The following is a 24,535-nucleotide window of genomic DNA, read 5'->3' as shown; positions in this document are numbered from 1 at the left end:
TAGAAATTCAAGTGGGGCCTGCCCAGAATCCGTGGTATCCCATAGGCTGCAGCATTCAAACTCTCTGCATCATGTAACACCATCACTAAAGGAGTCCAATTGCATTTGGGATGCTTCCTCTTGTGTTGTGGCTGTGGCAGACAGAGGCAGGGAGACGGACTCAAAGCCTCAGCCATTTCCAGTGAGAGAGAAAGACAGAGTCAAAGCTATACAGCCGTTTTTCAAGGAAGGGAGTGAGAGGGACTCAGAACTACAGCCATTCTCAAGGAGGGAGGAAGACGCTCCACGTTAGCTCAGAATCTCTGTTGATAATCCCTCCCACAGCCTAAACCACTGGAACGTCTGCTGCCAGGGACAGACTGGGACCAGAAATCCAAACATACCAGACAATTTTTACCTTGAGGCCCCCATTATTAGCCAAATATTAATAATTATGCGCATAAAAACCCAATTTAGACCGGCCAACTTGGCTATAGATGGATCAGCCCATCTAGCATTTGCCTGACTGTCCTATGGCTAGTTCGGATCTGGAGCCAGGGCAGAGCCACAGAGCCAGTTAACTGAGAGTATTTTTGAACAGCAATCTAGGTCTAGAGTTAGTAGGACCCCATCACAACAATTAACATAACAACACATCTCCCCCTCCTGCTTTCCTTTTTAATGCCACTTTATTTGCATCTTTTATATATAGACGCTTATAGAATGTGCCACAGTGTGCCAGGACCAGGGTCTGCCTTTCTCTGCCTCTCCCAGGAGAAACCATCCGCAGCCAACAAATCAAATCAAATCAAAATCAAATCAAATTTATTTGTCACATACACATGGTTAGCAGATGTTAATGCGAGTGTAGCGAAATGCTTGTGCTTCTAGTTCCGACAATGCAGTAATAACGAACAAGTAATCTAACTAACAATTCCAAAAAAAACTACTGTCTTATACACAATGTAAGGGGATAAAGAATATGTACATAAGGATATATGAATGAGTGATGGTACAGAGCAGCATAGGCAAGATACAGTAGATGATATCGAGTACAGTATATACATATGAGATGAGTATGTAAACCAAGTGGCATAGTTAAAGTGGCTAGTGATACATGTATTACATAAGGATGCAGTCGATGATATAGAGTACAGTATCTACGTATGCATATGAGATGAATAATGTAGGGTAAGTAACATTATATAAGGTAGCATTGTTTAAAGTGGCTAGTGATATATTTACATAATTTCCCATCAATTCCCATGATTAAAGTGGCTGGAGTAGAGTCAGTGGCATTGACAGTGTGTTGGCAGTAGCCACTCAATGTTAGTGGTGGCTGTTTAACAGTCTGATGGCCTTGAGATAGAAGCTGTTTTTCAGTCTCTCGGTCCCAGCTTTGATGCACCTGTACTGACCTCGGTTCTGGATGACAGCGGGGTGAACAGGCAGTGGCTCGGGTGGTTGATGTCCTTGATGATCTTTATGGCCTTCCTGTAGCATCGGGTGGTGTAGGTGTCCTGGAGGGCAGGTAGTTTGCCCCCGGTGATGCGTTGTGCAGACCTCACTACCCTCTGGAGAGCCTTACGGTTGAGGGCGGTGCAGTTGCCATACCAGGCGGTGATACAGCCCGCCAGGATGCTCTCGATTGTGCATCTGTAGAAGTTTGTGAGTGCTTTTGGTGACAAGCCGAATTTCTTCAGCCTCCTGAGGTTGAAGAGGCGCTGCTGCGCCTTCCTCACGATGCTGTCTGTGTGAGTGGACCAATTCAGTTTGTCTGTGATGTGTATGCCGAGGAACTTAAAACTTGCTACCCTCTCCACTACTGTTCCATCGATGTGGATGGGGGGGTGTTCCCTCTGCTGTTTCCTGAAGTCCACAATCATCTCCTTAGTTTTGTTGACGTTGAGTGTGAGGTTATTTTCCTGACACCACACTCCGAGGGCCCTCACCTCCTCCCTGTAGGCCGTCTCGTCGTTGTTGGTAATCAAGCCTACCACTGTTGTGTCGTCCGCAAACTTGATGATTGAGTTGGAGGCGTGCGTGGCCACGCAGTCGTGGGTGAACAGGGAGTACAGGAGAGGGCTCAGAACGCACCCTTGTGGGGCCCCAGTGTTGAGGATCAGCGGGGAGGAGATGTTGTTGCCTACCCTCACCACCTGGGGGCGGCCCGTCAGGAAGTCCAGTACCCAGTTGCACAGGGCGGGGTCGAGACCCAGGGTCTCGAGCTTGATGACGAGCTTGGAGGGTACTATGGTGTTGAATGCCGAGCTGTAGTCGATGAACAGCATTCTCACATAGGTATTCCTCTTGTCCAGATGGGTTAGGGCAGTGTGCAGTGTGGTTGAGATTGCATCGTCTGTGGACCTATTTGGGCGGTAAGCAAATTGGAGTGGGTCAAGGGTGTCAGGTAGGGTGGAGGTGATATGGTCCTTGTTACCAACAGTGGTAGCAGTAGTAGTAGAAAGAGGCTACAGTACACTACCATACAAAACTCATATAAATATTTTAAGCAAGGCTGACCTGGTTAGAGAATGCCCTTGGGAACCCAAATTAGCATCTCAATACAGTAATGGCAGCTGTAACACTAACACTAACAATAGCAGTGTTAGTAGCAATAGCTGTAGCTGTAAGTAGCTGTAGCTGTATTCATGCATGTACAGTATAGTCGTAGCTGTAGAAATAAAAATAGATTAGGCTCTAGCAATTGCTAAATACATTTGAATTACCAACAGAAATAGATGTAGCAATGACAATATAACTAGAAACAGAATTAGCAATAGCAATAGAATAAACAATAGCAAAATAACTAGCAAAAGCAAAATAACTAGCAATAGCAAAATAACTAGCAATAGCAAAATAACTAGCAATGAGAAAATAACAAGTAATAACAACAGCAGCAGCATTAGCTGTAGCTGTAGCCATATCTGAACTGGATAAAAGACAAGTGTCTAATACTTTACAATGCTTGAAGTGTGTTTGTTTTAGCTTGCCTGGTAATGGAACCAATTACCAAGGAATAATGCCCAAGTGCAAAGTACGCCCCCCTGCTTAAAGATCAAGTCTTTGAAAATAAGTACTGTATGTATATATATTTAATATAATATATCTATAATAAAGGGGTATGTTGTGTCCTACATACCTTACATAATATATAGGTGTGAGTATGCTGTATCCATTAGCCTATACTGTATATTTCATTTAGTGTGAGTTCGTTGTATCCAATATACTGTGTACATGATCTACTGCTGTAACTGTGAATGTGTGTGTGTGTGTGTGTGTGTGTGTGTGTGTGTGTGTGTGTGTGTGCGTGCGTGCGTGTGTGTGTGCGTATGCTGTGCTGTGAGTGTAGCCGTGCACTATAGCTGATACCACATGTAGGTCAAGAGCTTGTTCAATTAAACAAGAGACAGGCCTCGCCATAGCTCTGATTTAAAAACCTTTCTTCATTCCACTTGAAACAGTTACTTGTTTGCTTCACTAAATGTCCTGGCTTTAGTATTCTGTGTTTTCTCTATTATGTTGGTTAGGCCAGGGTGTGACATGGGTGATTTATGTGTTTTGTTTTGTCTAGGGGTTTTGTAGTCTATGGGGTTGTGTTCAGTTGAGTGTTCTAGGTAAGTCTATGGCTGTCTGGAGTGATTCTCAATCAGAGGCAGGTGTTTATTGTTGTCTCTGATTGGGAACCATATTTAGACAGCCATATTCTTTAGGTATGTTGTGGGTGATTGTTCCTGTCTCTGTGTTTTGCACCACTTAGGACTGTTTCGGTTTTTCCACGTTTTCTTATTTTGTATAGTGTTCACGTTTTCATCTTTCATTGAAGTTGTTTATAAATAACCACACTGCATTTTGGTCCTCCTCTCCTTCCCAGGAAGAAAATCGTTACAGAATCACCTACCACAACAGGACCAAGCGGCATGGTGACAGGTAGTGGCAGCAGAGGAGCCGTCGATACGAGGGAACACGGATGGCAAGGAAGCCCGAGAGTCAGCCCCAAAAATGTCTTGGGGGGGCACACAGGAAGTGTGGCGATGCCAGGTAGGAGACCTGCGCCAACTTCCTGTGCTTACCGGGGGGCAGGCACCGTGTTATGCTGTGGAGCGCATGGTGTCCCCAGTGCGAGTGCATAGCCCGGTGCGGTACATACCAGCTCCTCGTATCGGCCGGGCTAGAGTGGGCATCGAGCCAAATGCCATGAAGCCGGCTCTACGCATCTGGTCTCCAGTGCATCTCCTTGGGCCGGCGTACATGGCACCAGACTTGCGCATGTTGTCCCCGGTTCGCCTGCACAGACCAGTGCGGGTTATTCCACCTCGCCGCACTGGCAGGGCGACCGGGTGCGTTCAACCAGGTAAGGTTGGGCAGGCTCGGTGCTCAAGAGCTCCAGTGCGCCTGCACGGTCCGGTCTATCCAGTACCACCTCCACCCATCAGCCCTCCGGTGGCAGCTCCCCGCACCAGGCTTCCTGTGCGTGTCCTCTCCCCAGTACCACCAGTGCCGACACCACGTACCAGGCCTGCAGGGCGCCTCGCCTGTCCAGCCCTGTCAGAGCCTTCCTCCTCTTCAGCGTCGCCTGAGCTGCTCATCTGCCCAGCGCCGCCTGAGCTGCCTGTCTGTCATGAGCCGCCAGAGTCTCCCGTCTGTCATGAGCCGCCAGAGTCTCCCGTCTGTCATGAGCCGCCAGAGTCTCCCGTCTGTCATGAGCCGCCAGAGTCTCCCGTCTGTCATGAGCCGCCAGAGTCTCCCGTCTGTCATGAGCCGCCAGAGCCGCCAGTCAGCATGGAGCCGCCAGAGCCGCCAGTCAGCATGGAGCCGCCAGAGCCGCCAGTCAGCATGGAGCAGCCAGAGCCGCGAGTCAGCATGGAGCAGCCAGAGCCGCCAGTCTGCCAGGATCCGCCAGAGCCGCCATTCAGCCAGGATCCGCCAGAGCCGCCATTCAGCCAGGATCCGCTAGAGCCGCCAGTCTGCTAGGATCCGCCAGAGCCGCCAGTCTGCCAGGATCCGCCAGAGCCGCCAGTCAGCCAGGATCCGTCAGAGCCGCCATTCAGCCAGGATCTGCCAGAGCCGTCAACCTGCCTGAGCTATGTCTTAGTCTTGGGCTACCTCTCAGTCCTGAGCTACCTATCAGTCCTGAGCTACCTCTCAGTCATCAGCTACCCCTCAGTCTTCAGCTACCCCTCAGTCTTGAGCTACCCCTCAGTCCCGAGCTACCCCTCAGTCTGGAGCTGCCCCTCAGTCCAGTGGGGCCCTTTGTTAAGGTTACTAGGCCAAGGTCGGCGGCGAGGGTCGCCACTCAAGGGACGCTAAGTAAGCGGACTAAGACTGTGTTGGAGTGGGGTCCACGTCCTGCGCCAGTGCCGCCACCGTGGACAGACGCCCACCCAGACCCTCCCCTATGGGTTTAGGTGTGCGGCCGGGAGTCCACACCTTGGGTGGGGGGGGGGTACTGTCACGTCCTGGCTTTAGTATTCTGTGTTTTCTCTATTATGTTGGTTAGGCCAGGGTGTGACATGGGTGATTTATGTGTCTTGTTTTGTCTAGGGGTTTTGTAGTCTATGGGGTTGTGTTCAGTTGAGTGTTCTAGGTAAGTCTATGGTTGCCTGGAGTGGCTCTCAATTAGAGGCAGGTGTTTATTGTTGTCTCTGATTGGGAACCATATTTAGACAGCCATATTCTTTAGGTATGTTGTGGGTGATTGTTCCTGTCTCTGTGTTTTGCACCACTTAGGACTGTTTCGGTTTTTCCACGTTTTCTTATTTTGTATAGTGTTCACGTTTTCATCTTTCATTAAAAATGTTTATAAATAACCACACTGCATTTTGGTCCTCCTCTCCTTCCCAGGAAGAAAACCGTGACACTAAATCAATAATAACCACTTATACAGACCGAGAAATCATTTTTCTTTGGCCATATGTTTGTCTGATTAAGCTTGCGGTTTTGTCTGCAAACCTGAGCTGCAGAAAAAAGCATTATTCCAGTAAGTTTAATCAGATTCATTAAATCATGTTTTTTTGAGGTGTAACAAAACAGATCTAATATTCACTTTAATCAAAATTAGAATTTTTAAGCAAAATAATAATATAATTTCAGCAGGTTTCATGAGATTCCAGCCATAGTCTAAGGTATACCGGTTGATTCATTTAGCAGATCCCAAAGGGGAAATGTAATATCAGAGCAATAAGACAAATCATATTTTGACATTATTATCAAACTCTTAAAAGTGGGTCAATGTTCCACTAAAAGCATTGACGGAATTCACAAGAATAGACCTAGTTCACTAAATGGAAAGGGTAATGTGGAGAATAGACCTAGTTCACTAAATGGAAAGGGTAATGTGGAGAATAGACCTAGTTCACTAAATGGAAAGGGTAATGTGGAGAATAGACCTAGTTCACTAAATGGAAAGGGTAATGTGGAGAATAGACCTAGTTCACTAAATGGAAAGGGTAATGTGGAGAATATACCTAGTTCACTAAATGGAAAGGGTAATGTGGAGAATAGACCTAGTTCACTAAATGGAAAGGATAATGTGGAGAATAGACATAGTTCACTAAATGGAAAGGGTAATGCGGAGAATAGACCTAGTTCACTAAATGGAAAGGGTAATGTGAAGTATAGACCTAGTTCACTAAATGGAAAGGGTAATGTGGAGAATAGACCTAGTTCACTAAATGGAAAGGGTAATGTGGAGAATAGACCTAGTTCACTAAATGGAAAGGGTAATGTGGAGAATAGACCTAGTTCACTAAATGGAAAGGGTAATGTGGAGAATAGACCTAGTTCACTAAATGGAAAGGGTAATGTGGAGAATAGACCTAGTTCACTAAATGGAAAGGGTAATGTGGAGAATAGACCTAGTTCACTAAATGGAAAGGGTAATGTGGAGAATAGACCTAGTTCACTAAATGGAAAGGCTAATGTGGAGAATAGACCTAGTTCCCTAAATGGAAAGGGTAATGTGGAGAATAGACCTAGTTCACTAAATGGAAAGGCTAATGTGGAGAATAGACCTAGTTCACTAAATGGAAAGGCTAATGTGGAGAATAGACCTAGTTCACTAAATGGAAAGGCTAATGTGGAGAATAGACCTAGTTCACTAAATGGAAAGGCTAATGTGGAGAATAGACCTAGTTCACTAAATGGAAAGGGTAATGTGGAGAATAGACCTAGTTCACTAAATGGAAAGGGTAATGTGGAGAATAGACCTAGTTCACTAAATGGAAAGGCTAATGTGGAGAATAGACCTAGTTCACTAAATGGAAAGGCTAATGTGGAGAATAGACCTAGTTCACTAAATGGAAAGGGTAATGTGGAGAATAGACCTAGTTCACTAAATGGAAAGGGTAATGTGGAGAATAGACCTAGTTCACTAAATGGAAAGGCTAATGTGGCGAATAGACCTAGTTCACTAAATGGAAAGGCTAATGTGGAGAATAGACCTAGTTCACTAAATGGAAAGGGTAATGTGGAGAATAGACCTAGTTCACTAAATGGAAAGGATAATGTGGAGAATAGACCTAGTTCACTAAATGGAAAGGGTAATGTGGAGAATAGACCTAGTTCACTAAATGGAAAGGGTAATGTGGAGAATAGACCTAGTTCACTAAATGGAAAGGGTAATGTGGAGAATAGACCTAGTTCACTAAATGGAAAGGGTAATGTGGCTCCAGGCATGGTAAACACACACCACTTGAATTTGAGGTTCAGTTTTTAGTTCATATTTCTAAGCTGTCAGAAACAGTGAGTTCTTTTGCTTTCATTGTCCGAATATCCCTGATGGTCGATGACAATGGATGGAATCCATGTTGTTCGAGTCTGCGCTAATCTGATTGCATTTTTCCCTGGAACATGGGTGTTGTACCGTTTTAGATCCATAAAATGTTCATGAGGAAGAGACATACTCACAAAAAATCAGACAACTCTCCAACTGAAAAAAAGCCGCTTGTATTCTAAAATAAAAATCCATCAGTTTAAGTCAGCTGTAAAGTGCTGCACCATGAGGATTATGTTATACATACCTCTAACCCTGACACTAACCTTGCCCACCTTCAAAGAAAACAGTCATCCCTTCATATTAGCATCAAGCACAAAATCAATGACTAATTCCAGAAGATGCCAGGAGCAAATCAAACAGTCAAAGTCAACCTAAAAGTCCCTGAAATCCCAACACCGGTGGAACAGATGCTGGGGGTTTCCAGGCGCTTCCAGGCGCTCATACATATTCCACTACAGGCCTGCCGAGTCTGATTCTCGACCAAAGATGTCATGGATCAAAGTCAGATAGTACACAAACATATCTATTTTATAGTGCATACTTTACATGCTACTGTACTGTTAACTGTATGATACATACCATAATTTGAACCTTATGACCTGAACTGAGTAAAACTTTCTGCACTACACTGGTACAATGCCAAAGATGAGTAAAGAGAGAAGACAAAGTGTAGCAGCCTGGTCCCAGATCTGTTTGTGCTGTCTTGCAAGATCCAATGGTTAAACTTGGCATGACAACTACCATAGCAGTTGGTTATACAGTACGAACCAGAGCAGGTTGTAATGTGTAGTAAAGTGTAGTAATGTGAAGTAAAGTGTAGAGTAGTAAAGTTAAGTAAAATGTAGTAAAGAGAAGGTGTAGCTACCTCCAGCCAGGATCTGCTGCTGCAGCTCATCCATCTGCTTCCTGTAGGCCCTCAGCGCAGCCTCCTTAAACGTAGGACGGATTCGCTTTTTGGGCGGAGCCTCTGCAGGCATCTCCTCCTTCTCCGGAATGTTTTTGTTCTCATCCTCTAGGTTTTCCGTCCTCTCCGATGCAGACGCTTCGGAGGTCTCCTCCATCTCATCCCCCTCTTCCATGTCCTCCATTAACTCCTCTTCCTCCTCCTCCTCCTCTTCTTCCTCCTCGTCAGGCTCCTCCACCTCGACATACTCCACCATGGCCTCATACTCTGCTGTGTCCTCTGCCGTGTCCCCCGTCATTGCATCATCAACGTAATCCTCACTGTACTCCTCGTCGTAATGCTCGTCCAGACTACAGTCATACTCAAGAACGACTGCAGCCTCCTGGGTGGCCTCAACTTCATCAGAGTCCTCGTAATCCTGGGTGGTAGCCTCATAGTCTTCAGAGACATAATCCTGAGAGGCATCAGGATCATAATCCAGTATGGGCTCCTCAAACTCCTCTGTCTCTTCTGTGTCGTTGGCATTGGACCGGTTCTCCAGGTTGGCCAGGACCTGCTCCATCACCCCGACATAGGCGGTCTCGTTGTCCTCCAGCTGGTCACCAGCGGTAGCCTCATCTTCATCTTCAGCCTTGTAGACAAAGGAATCTGTGTAGACGTCTGAGTCGATGGTGGTGCTGGAGTCGTTGGCCGTGGAGGTGGACAGTGTGCAGAAGCGACCCATGAAGGAGCCTGAGTCTGGGGGTGGCTCTGGGGGAGCGGCACTAGGTGGAGGGCCTGACTTCCACACCACCTCCAGGGCTGATTTTGCCTTCTTCAGGGTGGAGCCGAACCCAAAGCTGAAGGATGGAGCTTTGTCGGTGAGGTCGATGCTGAGGCGGCTGCTCCAGGACTTGGGCACCTCCTCTACAACTTTCTCGGACCGGATCTCGCTCTGGCTACGGTACATGGTGGATGACTTGGTCTGGCTCGGTTGGAAGCTGTGTTTGACATCAAGCTCAGGGAATGTTTGGGTGGATAGTTCAGGGGCTTCTTTAGCTGCCATTTTAGGAAGTGTGTTAGATGCCCCTTTAGGAACCATTTTAGGTGTCTCTTTTGGACGAGTTTTAGAAGTGTCTTTGGGAGGTGTTTTCACAGTCTCTTTTGGACTTGTTTTAGGAGTGTCTTTGGGAAGTATTTTCACAGCCTCTTTTGGACTTGTTTTGGGAGTGTCTTTCGGACTTGTTTTGGGAGTTTCTTTTGGGCTTGTTTTGGGAGTGTCTTTCAGAGGTGTTTTAGGAGCCTCTGTATGAATAGCTTTAACAATTTCTTTAGGAGATGATTTAACATTCTCTTTAGGAATCATTTTGGCTGTTTCTCTTTGTTTAATAGTTTTAGCAGCTTCTTCAGCAATTGATTTAGCAACCTCTTTTGCCGGTTTAGAAGTCACTTTATAAATAGTGTTAGAAACCTCTTTAGGAATAGTTTTAGCAACCTCTTTAGGAATAGGTTTAGCAACCTCTTTAGGAATAGTTTTAGCAACCTCTTTAGGTGTTTTGGCAACCTCTTTAGGAATAGGTTTAGCAACCTCTTTAGGTGTTTTGGCAACCTCTTTAGGAATAATTTTAGCAACCTCTTTAGGAATAGTTTTAGAAACCTCTTTAGGAATAGTCTTAGCAATCTCTTTAGGAACAGTTTTAGCTAACTCTTTAGGAGGTGTTTTAGCTTTAGGAGCTGCTTTAGAAGTTTCTTTAGGAAGTGTTTTAGCAGTCTCTTTAGCTTTAGGCTTATGGACAGGTGGTGTTACAACAGGTTCTTTCGCTACGATAGGGGCTGTATAAAGAGTAGTGGGGGGAGCACTACCCAGCTGGGCACTCTCTAGTTGGGTGATCTCCAGTGGGGCAGTGTCCAAGAGGGTGCTTTCCACCATATCCAACATGAAAGTCTCCTCCCCTTCAAATGCCAGGTCCACCTCCTGACACTTGGTGATGTTCTCAGGGAAGCCAGGGATGGCAGCTGGGTCAAAGGGGCTGCTGACCTCAGACACCAGGTTCTGCTCTGTGGAAGCGTCCAGCCCAGAGTCTGCTCCCTGCTCCAGGTGAGGCCAGTCCTTCCATGGGGAGAGGTCTCCCTGCAGAGACAGCTGCGAGCCGCTGTAATGGCTCCTATCCCCAGACATGCAGATCAGCCCATTGCTCACCCCACTGTCGATGGTCTCGGTGGTCTCGGCCTCGTTGGGCTCAGCGTACGGAGGGTTCTCCTGGCTGAGGGTCTGGCTGGCATACCATGATGACGCCATGTCCTCCTGCTTCCTCTGCCACAGCTCCTGGTCTGAGGAGGATAGTAGAGAGCTGCCATTGGGCCGGCTGAAGTACTGGCTCTCTGAGAAGTCTTCAGAGTAGGACTGGCAGAGCTTGGAGCAGTCAGACTCGGAGCGGCTGAGCTTGGGTGTGGAGTAGTCGCTCTGAGAAAGCCAGCCGGGGGTGAGGTCCCCATAGTAGGGCTTGGAGGCTTTGTCAGACTCATCATAGGAGTCATCAGCGTAGTGAACTGAGGCAGAGTAGCCTGCCTCATCCGCAGACCGGCTACCGTGCTCATGGTGACCGTGCCTCTTTTTATCTGCTTTATGTTTGTGAACAGGCTTGGACACCACCATTGCATATTTGTTCCTGTTTAGTTCGTCTAGCTCCTTGTCACTGTCCATAGAGTCCCAGTCATCACTCTCAGCTTTGTCCTTGGCTGAGACCTTAATGTCCATGCTCTCATAGGTTTGAGAAGAGGACATTTCTCCTTTATTTTTATTTTCCTTCACATCATGAGTCGTTAAGCTATCAGTGGATACAGATATACCAGTCCCCTTCAGTTTGTAGCATTTTTTCAAAACTAAATCTCTATCTGAGGGGGTTGAGAATATTACAATAATAGGCCTAGGTTTTGCATTGGAACATTCTCTTTGTTGCCCTAACCGATGGGCTAGCTCTATTTTAAGTGTTTTATGTGCTTCAGCAAATCCCATTTTGTCCTTTAGAATGTGATAGATGAGACTTTCAGTTTTCTCCAGCTTCTCCTCAGGGACGTTTATGAACCTCAGACTGGCCTTGTTGGCCTGGTGGCTGACCTGCTTGATGTAGTCGTGGATGTCTCGCGTCTCTCTCCGGGACTGGACAAAGCCAGTACGCAGTTGTTCGATCTCGGTCTGCACCACCTCCACGCTGGAGGAGATCTCGTCGATGGAGTTCTTCAGGGCATTGACGTGTCCCCTGAGCTCTGAAAGCTCTGTCTCGATCTGGCTGATGCCCTGCAGCTCCTTAAAGATCATCTCCATCACATCCTGGGTTTGGTTGATGCAGCCTGTAGAGCTGGAGCCGGCTTCTAAGGCAGAGGTCGACTTCTGCTGCCTCCCAGCCCGGTCCAGGGACTTGCTCCGGATACCCAGGGTCTTCCTCCAGTTGCTCACCTCGGAGTCCGAAGACACGCACTCCTGACTCTTTTTCCATTTCCTCAGCTTGCGTAGCGCGCCAAGTCGGAGAGTGTGCAGACTTGACCTCTCCACCCTCTCACCCTCTGAGCTGCCATCGGAGGGTGCCAGACTAATGAGGCTCTTCCTGTTCCGTCTCACTGGCATGGTGTGAGATTTCTGCTCATCGAATCTACGCACAGGTTTGGCCTCGCTCAGGGAGTCAGAGTATTCGCTATTGATGGAGAGGATCTCCTGGAAGATACTCTCATTATTGTTCAGCAGAAGAGTGTTTTTCGGGAGTCCGTTCGCTATCGCTACACGGTAACTGAAAGTCGGTGAGAGAGATGAGCAGTCGTTTTTTCCGTCGTCTAATTCAAGAGAGATGTTACGCGCCGAAGAGCATTTGCTGATATTTTTCACTGTGGTTTTCAGAGTTGTGGAGAGTGTCTGCGTCAGGTTACCTTGGTCATGCAAATCAATGGTGGTCAATTTGGGCTCTTTATTGTCGCTACTCTCTTTCTTCTTTGTGGGATTCACCAATTTCTTTGTAAACATTCCTTTGCAAATCTTCACGATATAAGATGATAGGGTCTGGAGCAGGGCAGAAACCATGGAAGGCAATGCTTTGAGAGACGTCTATTAAAGATGCAGTGGAGCAGCTCTGCTCGGACTGAGGAGCCAGCGGTGGAGGAGCCAGCGGTGGTGTTGGTGGAGGAGGGGGAGGAGGAGGAGGGACGGTGGAGGGAGCGTCAACCCCCAGGCAGACACAACTCTGACAGGCTTGCGTAGATGAGCTTGTGTCAAAACTCCAACTCTGTATATCCGAGTGGTGGACGGGAATCACTGTGAAATCCACTGGCTCTCCACAGGACCAGATGCATTGCTCTGCAAAAAGAGAGAAACAATAGGAACTGTTAGTAAAGGCATAGAAGAAAGATACTGTAGCATATAGATACTGTAACAGAGATACTCTAGCACAGATACTATAACACATTGGAACTATAGAAAATATGTACTATCGCACATCCATAATTTAGCACAGTGATCCTCTAGCACACAGACACTCCAGCAAACACAGATATACTAGTACACAGATATACTAGCACACAGAAATACTAGCACACATATATACTAGCATACAGAGATACTAGCACACAGAGATACTAGCACACAGATATGCTAGGACACAGATATACTAGCACACAGAGATACTAGCATACAGAGATACTAGCACACAGAGATACTAGCACACAGATATGCTAGGACACAGATACTTTATCATCAGATAATATAGCACACAGAGATATTAGGATTGCACAAAGCAAGAAAACAGCAATGCTCTTATCATGAAGAAGGATTACTCTGATATCATTGAGGTGAAACCCTGCGCAGTGAGCCAAACACAAAAATCCATAATATCTACAGTTTCACACTGGGAAAATCGTCACAGGCTCACTGTGGACCGTCAAAGACTGTAGTAGGATGGGATTCACACAATCCACAACCAATGAGTATGCTTGATTTAATTTGGGTAAAATAAAGTAAGAGGCCCATGCATCACAATAAAAATCAATTTAAGTGAACTGTCCACCATTAGAATATTCTTCTAGTGCTTTTATGGTGTGTGTGTGTGTGTGTGTGTGTGTGTGTGTGTGTGTGTGTGTGTGTGTGTGTGTGTGTGTGTGTGTGTGTGTGTGTGTGTGTGTGTGTGTGTGTGTGTGTGTGTGTGTGTAGTTTTGTGTATATGTCTGCATACATGCGTGTATGTGTGTGAATGCATATCTTGCGTGTGTGTTTGCGTGAATGTGTAGGCTGTGTGTGTATGTGTGTGTGTATGGATTTCTCACTGTCAATAGAGCCAATGGCCACATTGATTCACATCCTTTTTTACAGCAGGAGGCAGGCTATAATTACTTCAGTAGTTAAAATGCTCTGATACGCCACCTCACACACACACACACACCACACACACCACACACACACATACACATCATAATGCTCCAACACACAATGTCCCCACATACTGCTGTGGAGGCCCGGCTCTCTTGCTCGCCCGAGGTAAATACACAATTACACTCTAACCACGCTAACTAGCTATATTTTATTCATCTCAAATTAGAGACTCAGTGAAATGAGTGGGTCTGAACCCAGTGACTGGGTCTAGATAGTACTGAGTATGCATGGTTTGATGTGTTCGATATAGTAACGTCATTACTCCCTGACCCAGATCAGTCCTGGTATCTCTACCAGGGCAGACTGAGATATGTTCTGTTTCTGACCCATTACACACCATGCCCCCAGAGGCTGGTGCTTTCTATTCTGGCTCACAAAGATAGCTATTATAGAAAGGTATGGGGGAAATATTGTACATATTATCATTATTATGATTTACATTATGAGAGTTGATCATTGAAGTAATATGTTTTTTATTGCCGTAGGGCTCTGAGGCAGAAGTAGAGCACTACAATCATTGAAATAACAGAGCTGAGGGCTTTAGCTAATAGTAGTGCAATACTAAGGGAATAAGGGAATAGTGTGCCAATTCAGATTTACACCAGAACTGTGGGATTAGGTGCCCTGACTGAGCAACACAGGGATGAACCCCAAAGCCTCTCTCTCTGGATGGTATTCTGAAATGAGATCCATGCGCTTATCTTGAGTTTTCACTTAAGTCTCCCATTGTCCAACATCAACGCATGCCTTACACGAAGGTCCAAATTGTGCACGCTTATCTCAATCCCAAATCAGGCCTCCCATGATTGGCTACCTGTGAATGGCTGGCGAGGGGTGGCTGGATCTGATTGGCTAGCTGTGAGCAGCTAGCAAGGAGTGGCTGGATTCGATTGGTTGGGTGCGATTGGCTAGTTGTGAGCGGCTAGCTGTGAGCGAGCAGCTATGAATTTCTGGATGTGATTGGCTAGCTGTGAACGAGTAGCTATGAATTGCTGGATGTGATTGGCTAGCTGTGAGATGGTGGTTGTGATTGACTGTCACTGGCCAGGAGAGTCAGCCAGTGAGAGGGGACTGTTGTGGAGTTTAAGCCGGCAGCTGCTCTACATCAATTCAGGGGTTTAACCACTGATGCATTCATGGTCTTATGACCACAGAGACAGACTCTCTCTCTCACACTCTCTCTCTCTCTCTCTCACACACACACACACACACACACACACACACACACACACACACACACACACACACACACACACACACACACACACACACACATACACACACACAATGCTCACGTGAAATGGGCTGTGAAACATAGCATCAGCATTAGCCTTTACTGCTGGGCTGTGACCGTGAGCCAGTAGGTCTAACAACATGGGCTGGGTCGCTTGGCATCAACAACAGACCATTTTGCATTCAACCGGCGTGCTACTTTATATGGTGATAGCTAGGAGATTATTTCAGATGTTACTTTCACAATGTGCTTTTCAATGTGTCTTGAAGAAAAATATAAACACAATATGTAAAGTGTTGGTCCCATGTTTCATGAGAGAGGATGGCTTTCATTTCAGCAGTGATAAATTCATGAACTTCTTTGAGGAAAAGATCATGATTATTAGAAAGCAAATGACGGACTCCTCTTTAAATCTGCGTTGTCCTGAGCTCAGTTGTCCTGAGTCTGCACAACTCTGCACAACTCTGCCATTACCTAGGATCAAGAGAGACGCTCAAGTGTTTTAGTACTATATCTCTTGACACAATGATGAAAATAATCATGGCCTCTAAACCTTCAAGCTGCATACTGGACCCTATTCCAACTAAACTACTGAAAGAGCTGCTTCCTGTGCTTGGCCCTCCTATGTTGAACATAATAAACGGCTCTCTATCCACCGGATGTCTACCAAACTTACTAAAAGTGGCAGTAATAAAGCCTCTCTTGAAAAAGCCAAACCTTGACCCAGAAAATATAAAAAACTATCGGCCTATATCGAATCTTCCATTCCTCTCAAAAATTTTGAAGACAAACAATGTATACGAAATGCTTCAGTCTGGTTTTAGACCCCATCATAGCACTGAGACTGCACTTGTGAAGGTGGTAAATGACCTTTTAATGGCATCAGACCGAGGCTCTGCATCTGTCCTCGTGCTCCTAGACCTTAGTGCTGCTTTTGATACCATCAATCACCACATTCTTTTGGAGAGATTGGAAACCCAAATTGGTCTACACGGACAAGTTCTGGCCTGGTTTAGATCTTATCTGTCAGAAAGATATCAGTTTGTCTCTGTGAATGGTTTGTCCTCTGACAAATCAACTGTAAATTTCGGTGTTCCTCAAGGTTCCGTTTCAGGACCACTATTGTTTTCACTATATATTTTACCTCTTGGGGATGTCATTCGAAAACATAATGTTAACTTTTACTGCTATGCGGATGACACACAGCTGTACATTTCAATGAAACATGGTGAAGCCCCAAAATTGCCCTCGCTAGAAGCATGTGTTTCAGACATAAGGAAGTGGATGGCTGCAAACGTTCTACTTTTAAACTCGGACAAAACAGAGATGCTTGTTCAAGGTCCCAAGAAACAAAGAGATCTTCTGTTGAATCTGACAATTCATTTTAATGGTTGTACAGTCGTCTCAAATAAAACTGTGAAGGACCTCGGCGTTACTCTGGACCCTGATCACTCTTTTGAAGAACATATCAAGACCATTTCAAAGACAGCTTTTTTCCATCTATGTAACATTGCAAAAATCTGAAACCTTCTGTCCAAAAATGATGCAGAAAAATTCATCCATGCTTTTGTCACTTCTAGGTTAGACTACTGCAATGCTCTACTTTCCAGTTACCCGGATAAAGCACTAAATAAACTTCAGTTAGTGCTAAATACGGCTGCTAGAATCCTGACTAGAACCAAAAAATGTAATCATATTACTCCAGTGCTAGCCTCCCTACACTGGCTTCCTGTCAAGGCAAGGGCTGATTTCAAGGTTTTACTGCTAACCTACAAAGCATTACATGGGCTTGCTCTACCGATCTCTCTGATTTGGTCCTGCCGTACATACCTACACGTACGCTACGGTCACAAGACGCAGGCCTCCTAATTGTCCCTAGAATTTCTAAGCAAACAGCTGGAGGCAGGGCTTTCTCCTATAGAGCTCCATTTTTATGGAACGGTCTGCCTACCCATGTGAGAGACGCAAACTCGGTCTCAACCTTTAAGTCTTTACTGAAGACTCATCTCTTCAGTGGGTCATATGTGGGTCATATGTGGGTCATAGTGGGTCATATGATTGAGTGTAGTCTGGCCCAGAAGTGGGAAGGTGAACGGAAAGGCTCTGGAGCAACAAACCGCCCTTGCTGTCTCTGCCTGGCCGGTTCCCCTCTTTCCACTGGGATTCTCTGCCTTTAACCCTATTACAGGGGCTGAGTCACTGGCTTACTGTGGCTCTTTCATACCGTCCCTGGGAGGGGTGCGTCACCTGAGTGGGTTGAGTCACTGATGTGATCTTCCTGTCTGGGTTGGCGCCCCCCCTTGGGTTGTGCCGTGGCGGAGATCTTTGTGGGCTATACTCGGACTTGTCTCAGGACGGTAAGTTGGTGGTTGAAGATATCCCTCTAGTGGTGTTGGGACTGTGCTTTGGCAAAGTGGGTGGGGTTATATCCTTCCTGTTTGGCCCTGTCCGGGCCTCGGATGGGGCCACAGTGTCTCCTGACCCCTCCTGTCTCAGCCTCCAGTATTTATGCTGCAGTAGTTTATGTGTCGGGGGGCTAGGGTCAGTTTGTTATATCTGGAGTACTTCTCCTGTCCTATTTGGTGTCCTGTGTGAATTTAAGTCTGCTCACTCTAATTCTTTCTTTCTCTCTTTCTTTCTCTCTCTCGGAGGACCTGAGCCCTAGGACCATGCCCCAGGACTACCTGACATGATGACTCCTTGCTGTCCCCAGTCCGCCTGGCCGTGCTGCTGCTCCAGTTTCAACTGTTCTGCCTTATTATTATTGGACCATGCTGGTCATTTATGAACATTTGAACATCTTGACCATGTTCTGTTATAATCTCCACCCGGCACAGCCAGAAGAGGACTGGCCACCCCACATAGCCTGGTTCCTCTCTAGGTTTCTTCCTAGGTTTTGGCCTTTCTAGGGAGTTTTTCCTAGCCACTGTGCTTCTACACCTGCATTGCTTGCTGTTTGGGGTTTTAGGCTGGGTTTCTGTACAGCACTTTGAGATATCAGCTGATGTACGAAGGGCTATATAAATACATTTGATTTGATTTGATGAGCTGAAATAAAATATCCCAGAAAAGTTCTATACACACAAAAATCTAGTGAGCATTTCACTTTTGCCAGATAATCCATTCACCTGACAAGTGTGGCATATCAAGAAGCTGATTATACATTACACAGGTGCACCTTGTGCTGGGGGGCAATAAAAGGCCACTCTAAATTTTGTCACACAATACAATGCCACAGATGTCTCAAGTTTTGAGGGAGCATGCAATTGGCATACTGACTGCAGGAATGTCCACCAGAGCTGTTGCCAGATAATTTGATGTTAATTTCTATACCATAAGCCGACTCCAACAACGTTTTATAGAACCGACAACGTGTAACCACCCCAGACCAGGACCTCCACATCCGTCTTCTTCTCCTGCGAGATTATCTGTGACCAGCCACCCAGACAGCTGATGAAACTGTGGGTTTGCACAACCGAAGAATTTCTGCACAAACTGCTCATCTGCGTGCTCGTCGTCCTCATCAGGGTCTTGACCTGACTGCAGTTTGGCTTTGTAACTGACTTCAGTGGACAAATGCTCACCTTCGATGGCCACTGGCACAACTGCATTTTATGGATGGCTATTCGAATGCACAGAGATACTGTGAGGAGATCCTGAGGCCCACTGCCGCCGCAATCACCTTATGTTTCAGCATGATAATGCACGGCCCCATGTCGCAAGGATCTGTACACAATTCCTGGAAGCTGAAATGTCCCAGTTCTTCCATGGCCTGCATACTCACCAGACATGTCACCACCAATTGAGCATGTTTGGGATGCTCTGGATTGACGTGTATGACAGCTTGTTCCAGTTTCTGCCAATATCCAGCAACTTTGCATAGCCATCGAAGAGGAGTGGGACAATATTCCATAGGTCACAATCAAGAGCCTGATCAACTCTATGTGAAGGACATGAGGAAAATGGTGGTCACACCAGATACTGACTGGTTTTCTGATCCAAGCCCCAACTTTTTTTTAAGGTATCGGTGACCAACAGATGCATATCTGTATTCCTAGTCATGTGAACTAGATTAGGGCCTAATAATTAATTTATATTGACTGATTTGAATGTTTCGTTTACATTCTTTTCAGTGTATTTAGTAACGTAAGGAGCTAAAAAGCCTGGTGTAGGGATTAAGTCTCTGTAGAATTAACATATAATCTCCATGCAAAGTCTCCTTAGGCTACAAATACACCCCACATATTGCACATATGAACCCTTGCAACATTTTTTCCCCCCATTTAGTAAAATGTTGGGGACATGACATACTTCTAGTTGTATAGTCAATATAAGTGTTGGTATTACAAAGCTACAGCCTGCAACTAGAACCTCAGAAAGTGTCGTCCCTAATATAATATAAAGGGAAACAACTGTCATTACAGATGTGTACTAAGATCTTTTACTGGTTGTGTCCCAAATAGCACCTATTCCCTATATACTGTAGTGTGCACTACTTTTAATTAGAGCCCTATGGTACACTATATAGGGTATAGGGTGCCATTTTGGATACACACACAGTGCTGGGCTGTGACTGATTGACACTGCTCCTTCTCCAATGTAATGTGACTGTAATGCAATTGTCTTCTCTGAGAGGTCAGGGTTCTCCTCTTCTCCAGGGCTCCGTCCCACACGGCCCCCTATTCCCTACATAGTGCACTACTTTTAACCAGGGCTCTGATCAAAAGTAGTGCACTATGTACGGAACAGGGGGCCATTTGGGATGGAGCCCTGTTCACCACTCATCCGTGGGATGTTCTGCCTGGACTCTGGCCAGACAGACCTGCAGTCCAGGGCTCCTTTTCCAGACCCAGATTAAGCCTATCACTCCTGGACGTCAAAACACTCACTGTCCCAGGAGGACCACTTAGTTTTCATTAATACGTTCATGTGCTATCCTCTGGGACTGGGATAGAATACTCTACACTTACCATTCTTGTTATTTACGTGTCACTTTGGTTTTGGCCGAGTTTGGTTATTATTTGTAACCCAAAATAACATAGAATACAATCACATATGTATTATATTATATTCTATTCCATAATATTATATTATGTTATTTTCTATTCTATTCGATCTGTTTACTGGCCTGTTCTAAAGTAGAATTAGCCTTTATATGGGTCTTTATGAGAGCACAAAGAGTGGGAGAAGGGAAGAAAATCAGATCTTTACTGTAGGTAGCCAATCCCCGGGCAACACTACCACAGCATGTCACACCCCTGATCTGCAGCTACCCAATCAGCAGGTCTGTCTGTGAGCTCCAGGAAGCCAGACAGAGATAATCAAGGCCTCAGTGTGAGTTTATGAACTAACGCCAAAACCAAAGATTAGACACGTAGCTATCAACACTCCATTATGATCCTTTCTGTTGTAACAGTGTCCTAGAAAACACTTTATCTTCAAATCATGTTTTAACACACTTTTCCAAAGTTCTATTTAAGCAAGGCCACAGTGTGAGTTTATGAACTGATGTCAAAACCAAAGATTAGACACGTAGCTATCAACACTCCATTATAAACTGAGTGGTTTGAGCCCTGGATGCTGATTGGCTGACAGACGTGGTATATCAGACCATATACCATTTATTTTTACTGCTAATTACGTTGGTAACCTGTTTATAATAGCAGTAAGGCACCTCGGGGGTTTGTGGTATATGGCCAATATACCACGGCTAAGGGCTGTATCCAGGCACTCCGCTTTACAATGTGCATAAGAACAGTGCCTTGCTGTGGTATATTGGCCATATACCACAAACCCCCGAGGTGCCTTACTGCTATTATAAACAGGTTACCAACGTAATTAGCAGTAAAAATAAATGGTATATGGTAACGCTGTCTGCTTAACAAGTCGATTTTAACACACAATTTTTTTAAACGCTCTACTGTAACACCATATAACTTAACAACAACTACACTGCTCAAAAAAATAAAGGGAACACTTAAACAACACAATGTAACTCCAAGTCAATCACACTTCTGTGAAATCAAACTGTCCACTTAGGAAGCAACACTGAATGACAATACATTTCACATGCTGTTGTGCAAATGGAATAGACAGCAGGTGGAAATTATAGGCAATTAGCAAGACACCCCCAATAAAGGAGTGGTTCTGCAGGTGGTGACCACAGACCACTTCTCAGTTCCTATGCTTCCTGGCTGATGTTTTGGTCACTTTTGAATGCTGGCGGTGCTTTCACTCTAGTGGTAGCATGAGACGGAGTCTACAACCCACACAAGTGGCTCAGGTAGTGCAGCTCATCCAGGATGGTACATCAATGCGAGCTGTGGCAAGAAGGTTTGCTGTGTCTGTCAGCGTAGTGTCCAGAGCATGGAGGTGCTACCAGGAGACAGGCCAGTACATCAGGAGATGTGGAGGAGGCCGTAGGAGGGCAACAACCCAGCAGCAGGACCGCTACCTCCCCCTTTGTGCAAGGAGGAGCAGGAGGAGCACTGCCAGAGCCCTGCAAAATGACCTCCAGCAGACCACAAATGTGCATGTGTCTGCTCAAACGGTCAGAAACAGACTCCATGAGGGTGGTATGAGGGCCCGACGTCCACAGGTGGGGGTTGTGCTAACAGCTCAACACCGTGCAGGACGTTTGGCATTTGCCAGAGAACACCAAGATTGGCAAATTTGCCACTGGCGCCCTATGCTCTTCACAGATGAAAGCAGGTTCACACTGAGCCCATGTGACAGAGGTGACAGTCTGGAGACGCTGTGGAGGATGTTCTGATGCCTGCAACATCCTCCAGCATGACCGGTTTGGCGGTGGGTCAGTCATGGTGTGGGGTGGCATTTCTTTGGGGAGCCGCACAGCCCTCCATGTGCTCGCCAGAGGTAGCCTGACTGCCATTAGGTACCGAGATGAGATCCCCTTGTGAGACCATATTCTGGTGCGGTTGGCCCTGGGTTCCTCCTAATGCAAGACAATGCTAGGCGTCATGTGGCTGGAGTGTGTCAGCAGTTGTTGCAAGAGGAAGGCATTGATGCTATGGACTGGCCCGCCCGTTCCCCAGTCCTGAATCCAATTGAGCACATCTGGGACATCATGTCTCGCTCCATCCACCAACGCCACGTTGCACCACAGACTGTCCAGGAGTTGGCGGATGCTTTAGTCCAGGTCTGGGAGGAGATCCCTCAGGAGACCATCCGCCACCTCATCAGGAGCATGTCCAGGCGTTGTAGGGAGGTCATACAGGCACGTGGAGGCCACACACACTACTGAGCCTCATTTTGACTTGTTTTAAGGACATTACATCAAAGTTGGATCAGCCTGTAGAATGGTTTTCCACTTTAAGTTTGAGTGTGACTCCAAATCCAGACCTCCATGGGTTGATCAATTTGATTTCCATTGATAATTTTTGTGGGATTTTGTTGTCAGCACATTCAACTATGTAAAGAAAAATGTATTTAATAAGAATATTTCATTCATTCAGATCTAGGATGTGTTATTTTAGTGTTCCCTTTATTTTTTTGAGCAGTGTGTATAATCAAAGCCTCAGTGTGACTACTCTGACCATTGTGACCACTCTGACCATTGTGACTACTGACCGTTGTACTTTGTCTCGTGTGACTGTACTTTGTTGTACTATTCCGTCTGTTCTTTGACTTGTGACTTGTAAATATTGTACTGTTAGACACCGCATAAACAAGATGTATTTTTTCCTAAACTCTCTTTAATAACTGTACCCTCACTATTGTGACTACTTTGACTTAGTGGATATTGTAACTGTAGACTGCTCTGACTGTGACTACTTTGGCTTAGTGGATATTGTAACTCTAGTCTGTTCTGACTCTTGTGGCTGTTTCAGCTTTGATCAGAAAGAGAGCCTTCAACCACAGAGCACTATGTATCTGGGAATCTGGGAGTGATACAGCGACTCAAGGTTCATATTAAACAGCTGAGTTTCCCTTTATGAAATGCTACATCCGAATCGGCAAGTTAGGGTTTGACAAATGAAACATTCTCCCTCTCTCTCCCTCAGGAAAACTTCATATGCAAATATCTTTATGGGACCCAGGAGAGATTTTTATATAATCAAATTAGATGGGCAATGATCTGTGTGCATGAGAGAGAGAGATGGCAGACATTTTTCACTGAAACAGCTAATCACAGATTGATTACTAACATGGCTTCCTATCCAATCAGCAGATGGGACAGATGTCACATGAGGGCTGTTCCAGAAAGCTGGATCAGTGAGGCAGGCAGCTGTCTTTAATATTCTGAAATAACTTCATATTTTCAAGAAATATAGACTTGAAATTGTAATGGTATAATTATCTTGACAAACAACAACCCATAGTCAAGATTAGCTTCTTAAATTAACCAGAAAGTCCAAATATATATTTGACTGCTTATCAGAGCTGATCTAGAACACCCCAGTCACAGCTAATTCACTGGTGAATCCTATATTTGTATTTGTATTTATTAAGGATACCCATTAGCTGCTGCCAAGGCAGGAGTCCATCAACATTAAGACAGTTATATACAATTTACAATACAACATCCATGTGTACGTTTGTGTAGAGTGCATGTCTTATCATGTGTATGTGTGTCTGTGCCTGTGTGTCTCTTCACAGTCCTCACTGTTCCATAAGGTGTATTTTTAAGGTGTTACCTGATGTGGAATAAAGATCCATGTAGCCATGGCTCTATGTAGTACTGTGTGCACCTCCCATAGTCTGTTCTTGACTTGGGGATTGTGAAGAGACCTTTGGTGGTATGTCTTGTGGGGTATGTATGGGTGTCCAAGCTGTGTGCTAGTAGTTTAAACAGACACCTCTGTTCATGCAGCATGTCAACACTTCTTACAAAAATAAGTAATGATGAAGTCAATTGCTTCTCCACTTTGAGCCATGAGAGATGTACATGCATATTATTCATGTTAGCTCTCCGTGTACATTTAAGGGCCAGCCGTGCTGCCCTATTATGAGCCAATTGTATTTTTACGAGGTCCCTCTTTGTGGCACCTGACCACACACGACTGAACAGTTGTCCAGAACTAGACCCTGTAGGACCTGCCTTGTTGATAGTGTTGTTAAAAAGGCATAGCAACACTTTATTATGGACAGACTGCTCCCCGTCTTAGCTACTGTTGTATCAACATGTTTTGACCATAACTGTTTACAATCCAGGGTTACTCAAAGCAGTTGTCATCTCAACTTGCTCAATTTCCACATCATTTATTACAAGACTCAGTTGAGGTTTAG

At 45.5% G+C, this 24,535-nt stretch overlaps 1 protein-coding gene across 1 annotated transcript in view; it reads right to left on the bottom strand.

Annotated features, from left to right (window-relative positions):
* The window catches only part of LOC116361083 (protein unc-13 homolog C-like), a 54,525-nt gene that overhangs the window by 17,137 nt on the left and 12,853 nt on the right, over positions 1-24,535 (bottom strand). The window contains exon 2 of the mRNA XM_031815846.1: positions 8,622-12,984. Coding sequence (XP_031671706.1) covers positions 8,622-12,711 — 4,090 coding nt within the window. The 5' untranslated portion in view covers positions 12,712-12,984. The remainder of the gene's footprint in view (positions 1-8,621; positions 12,985-24,535) is intronic.

This window comes from Oncorhynchus kisutch, linkage group LG3 (genome assembly GCF_002021735.2).
Source record: "Oncorhynchus kisutch isolate 150728-3 linkage group LG3, Okis_V2, whole genome shotgun sequence".
Taxonomy (NCBI): Eukaryota; Metazoa; Chordata; class Actinopteri; order Salmoniformes; family Salmonidae; genus Oncorhynchus; species Oncorhynchus kisutch.
Note: the sequence above shows the minus strand (reverse complement) of the source record. Positions and strands in the feature narration are given on the sequence as shown.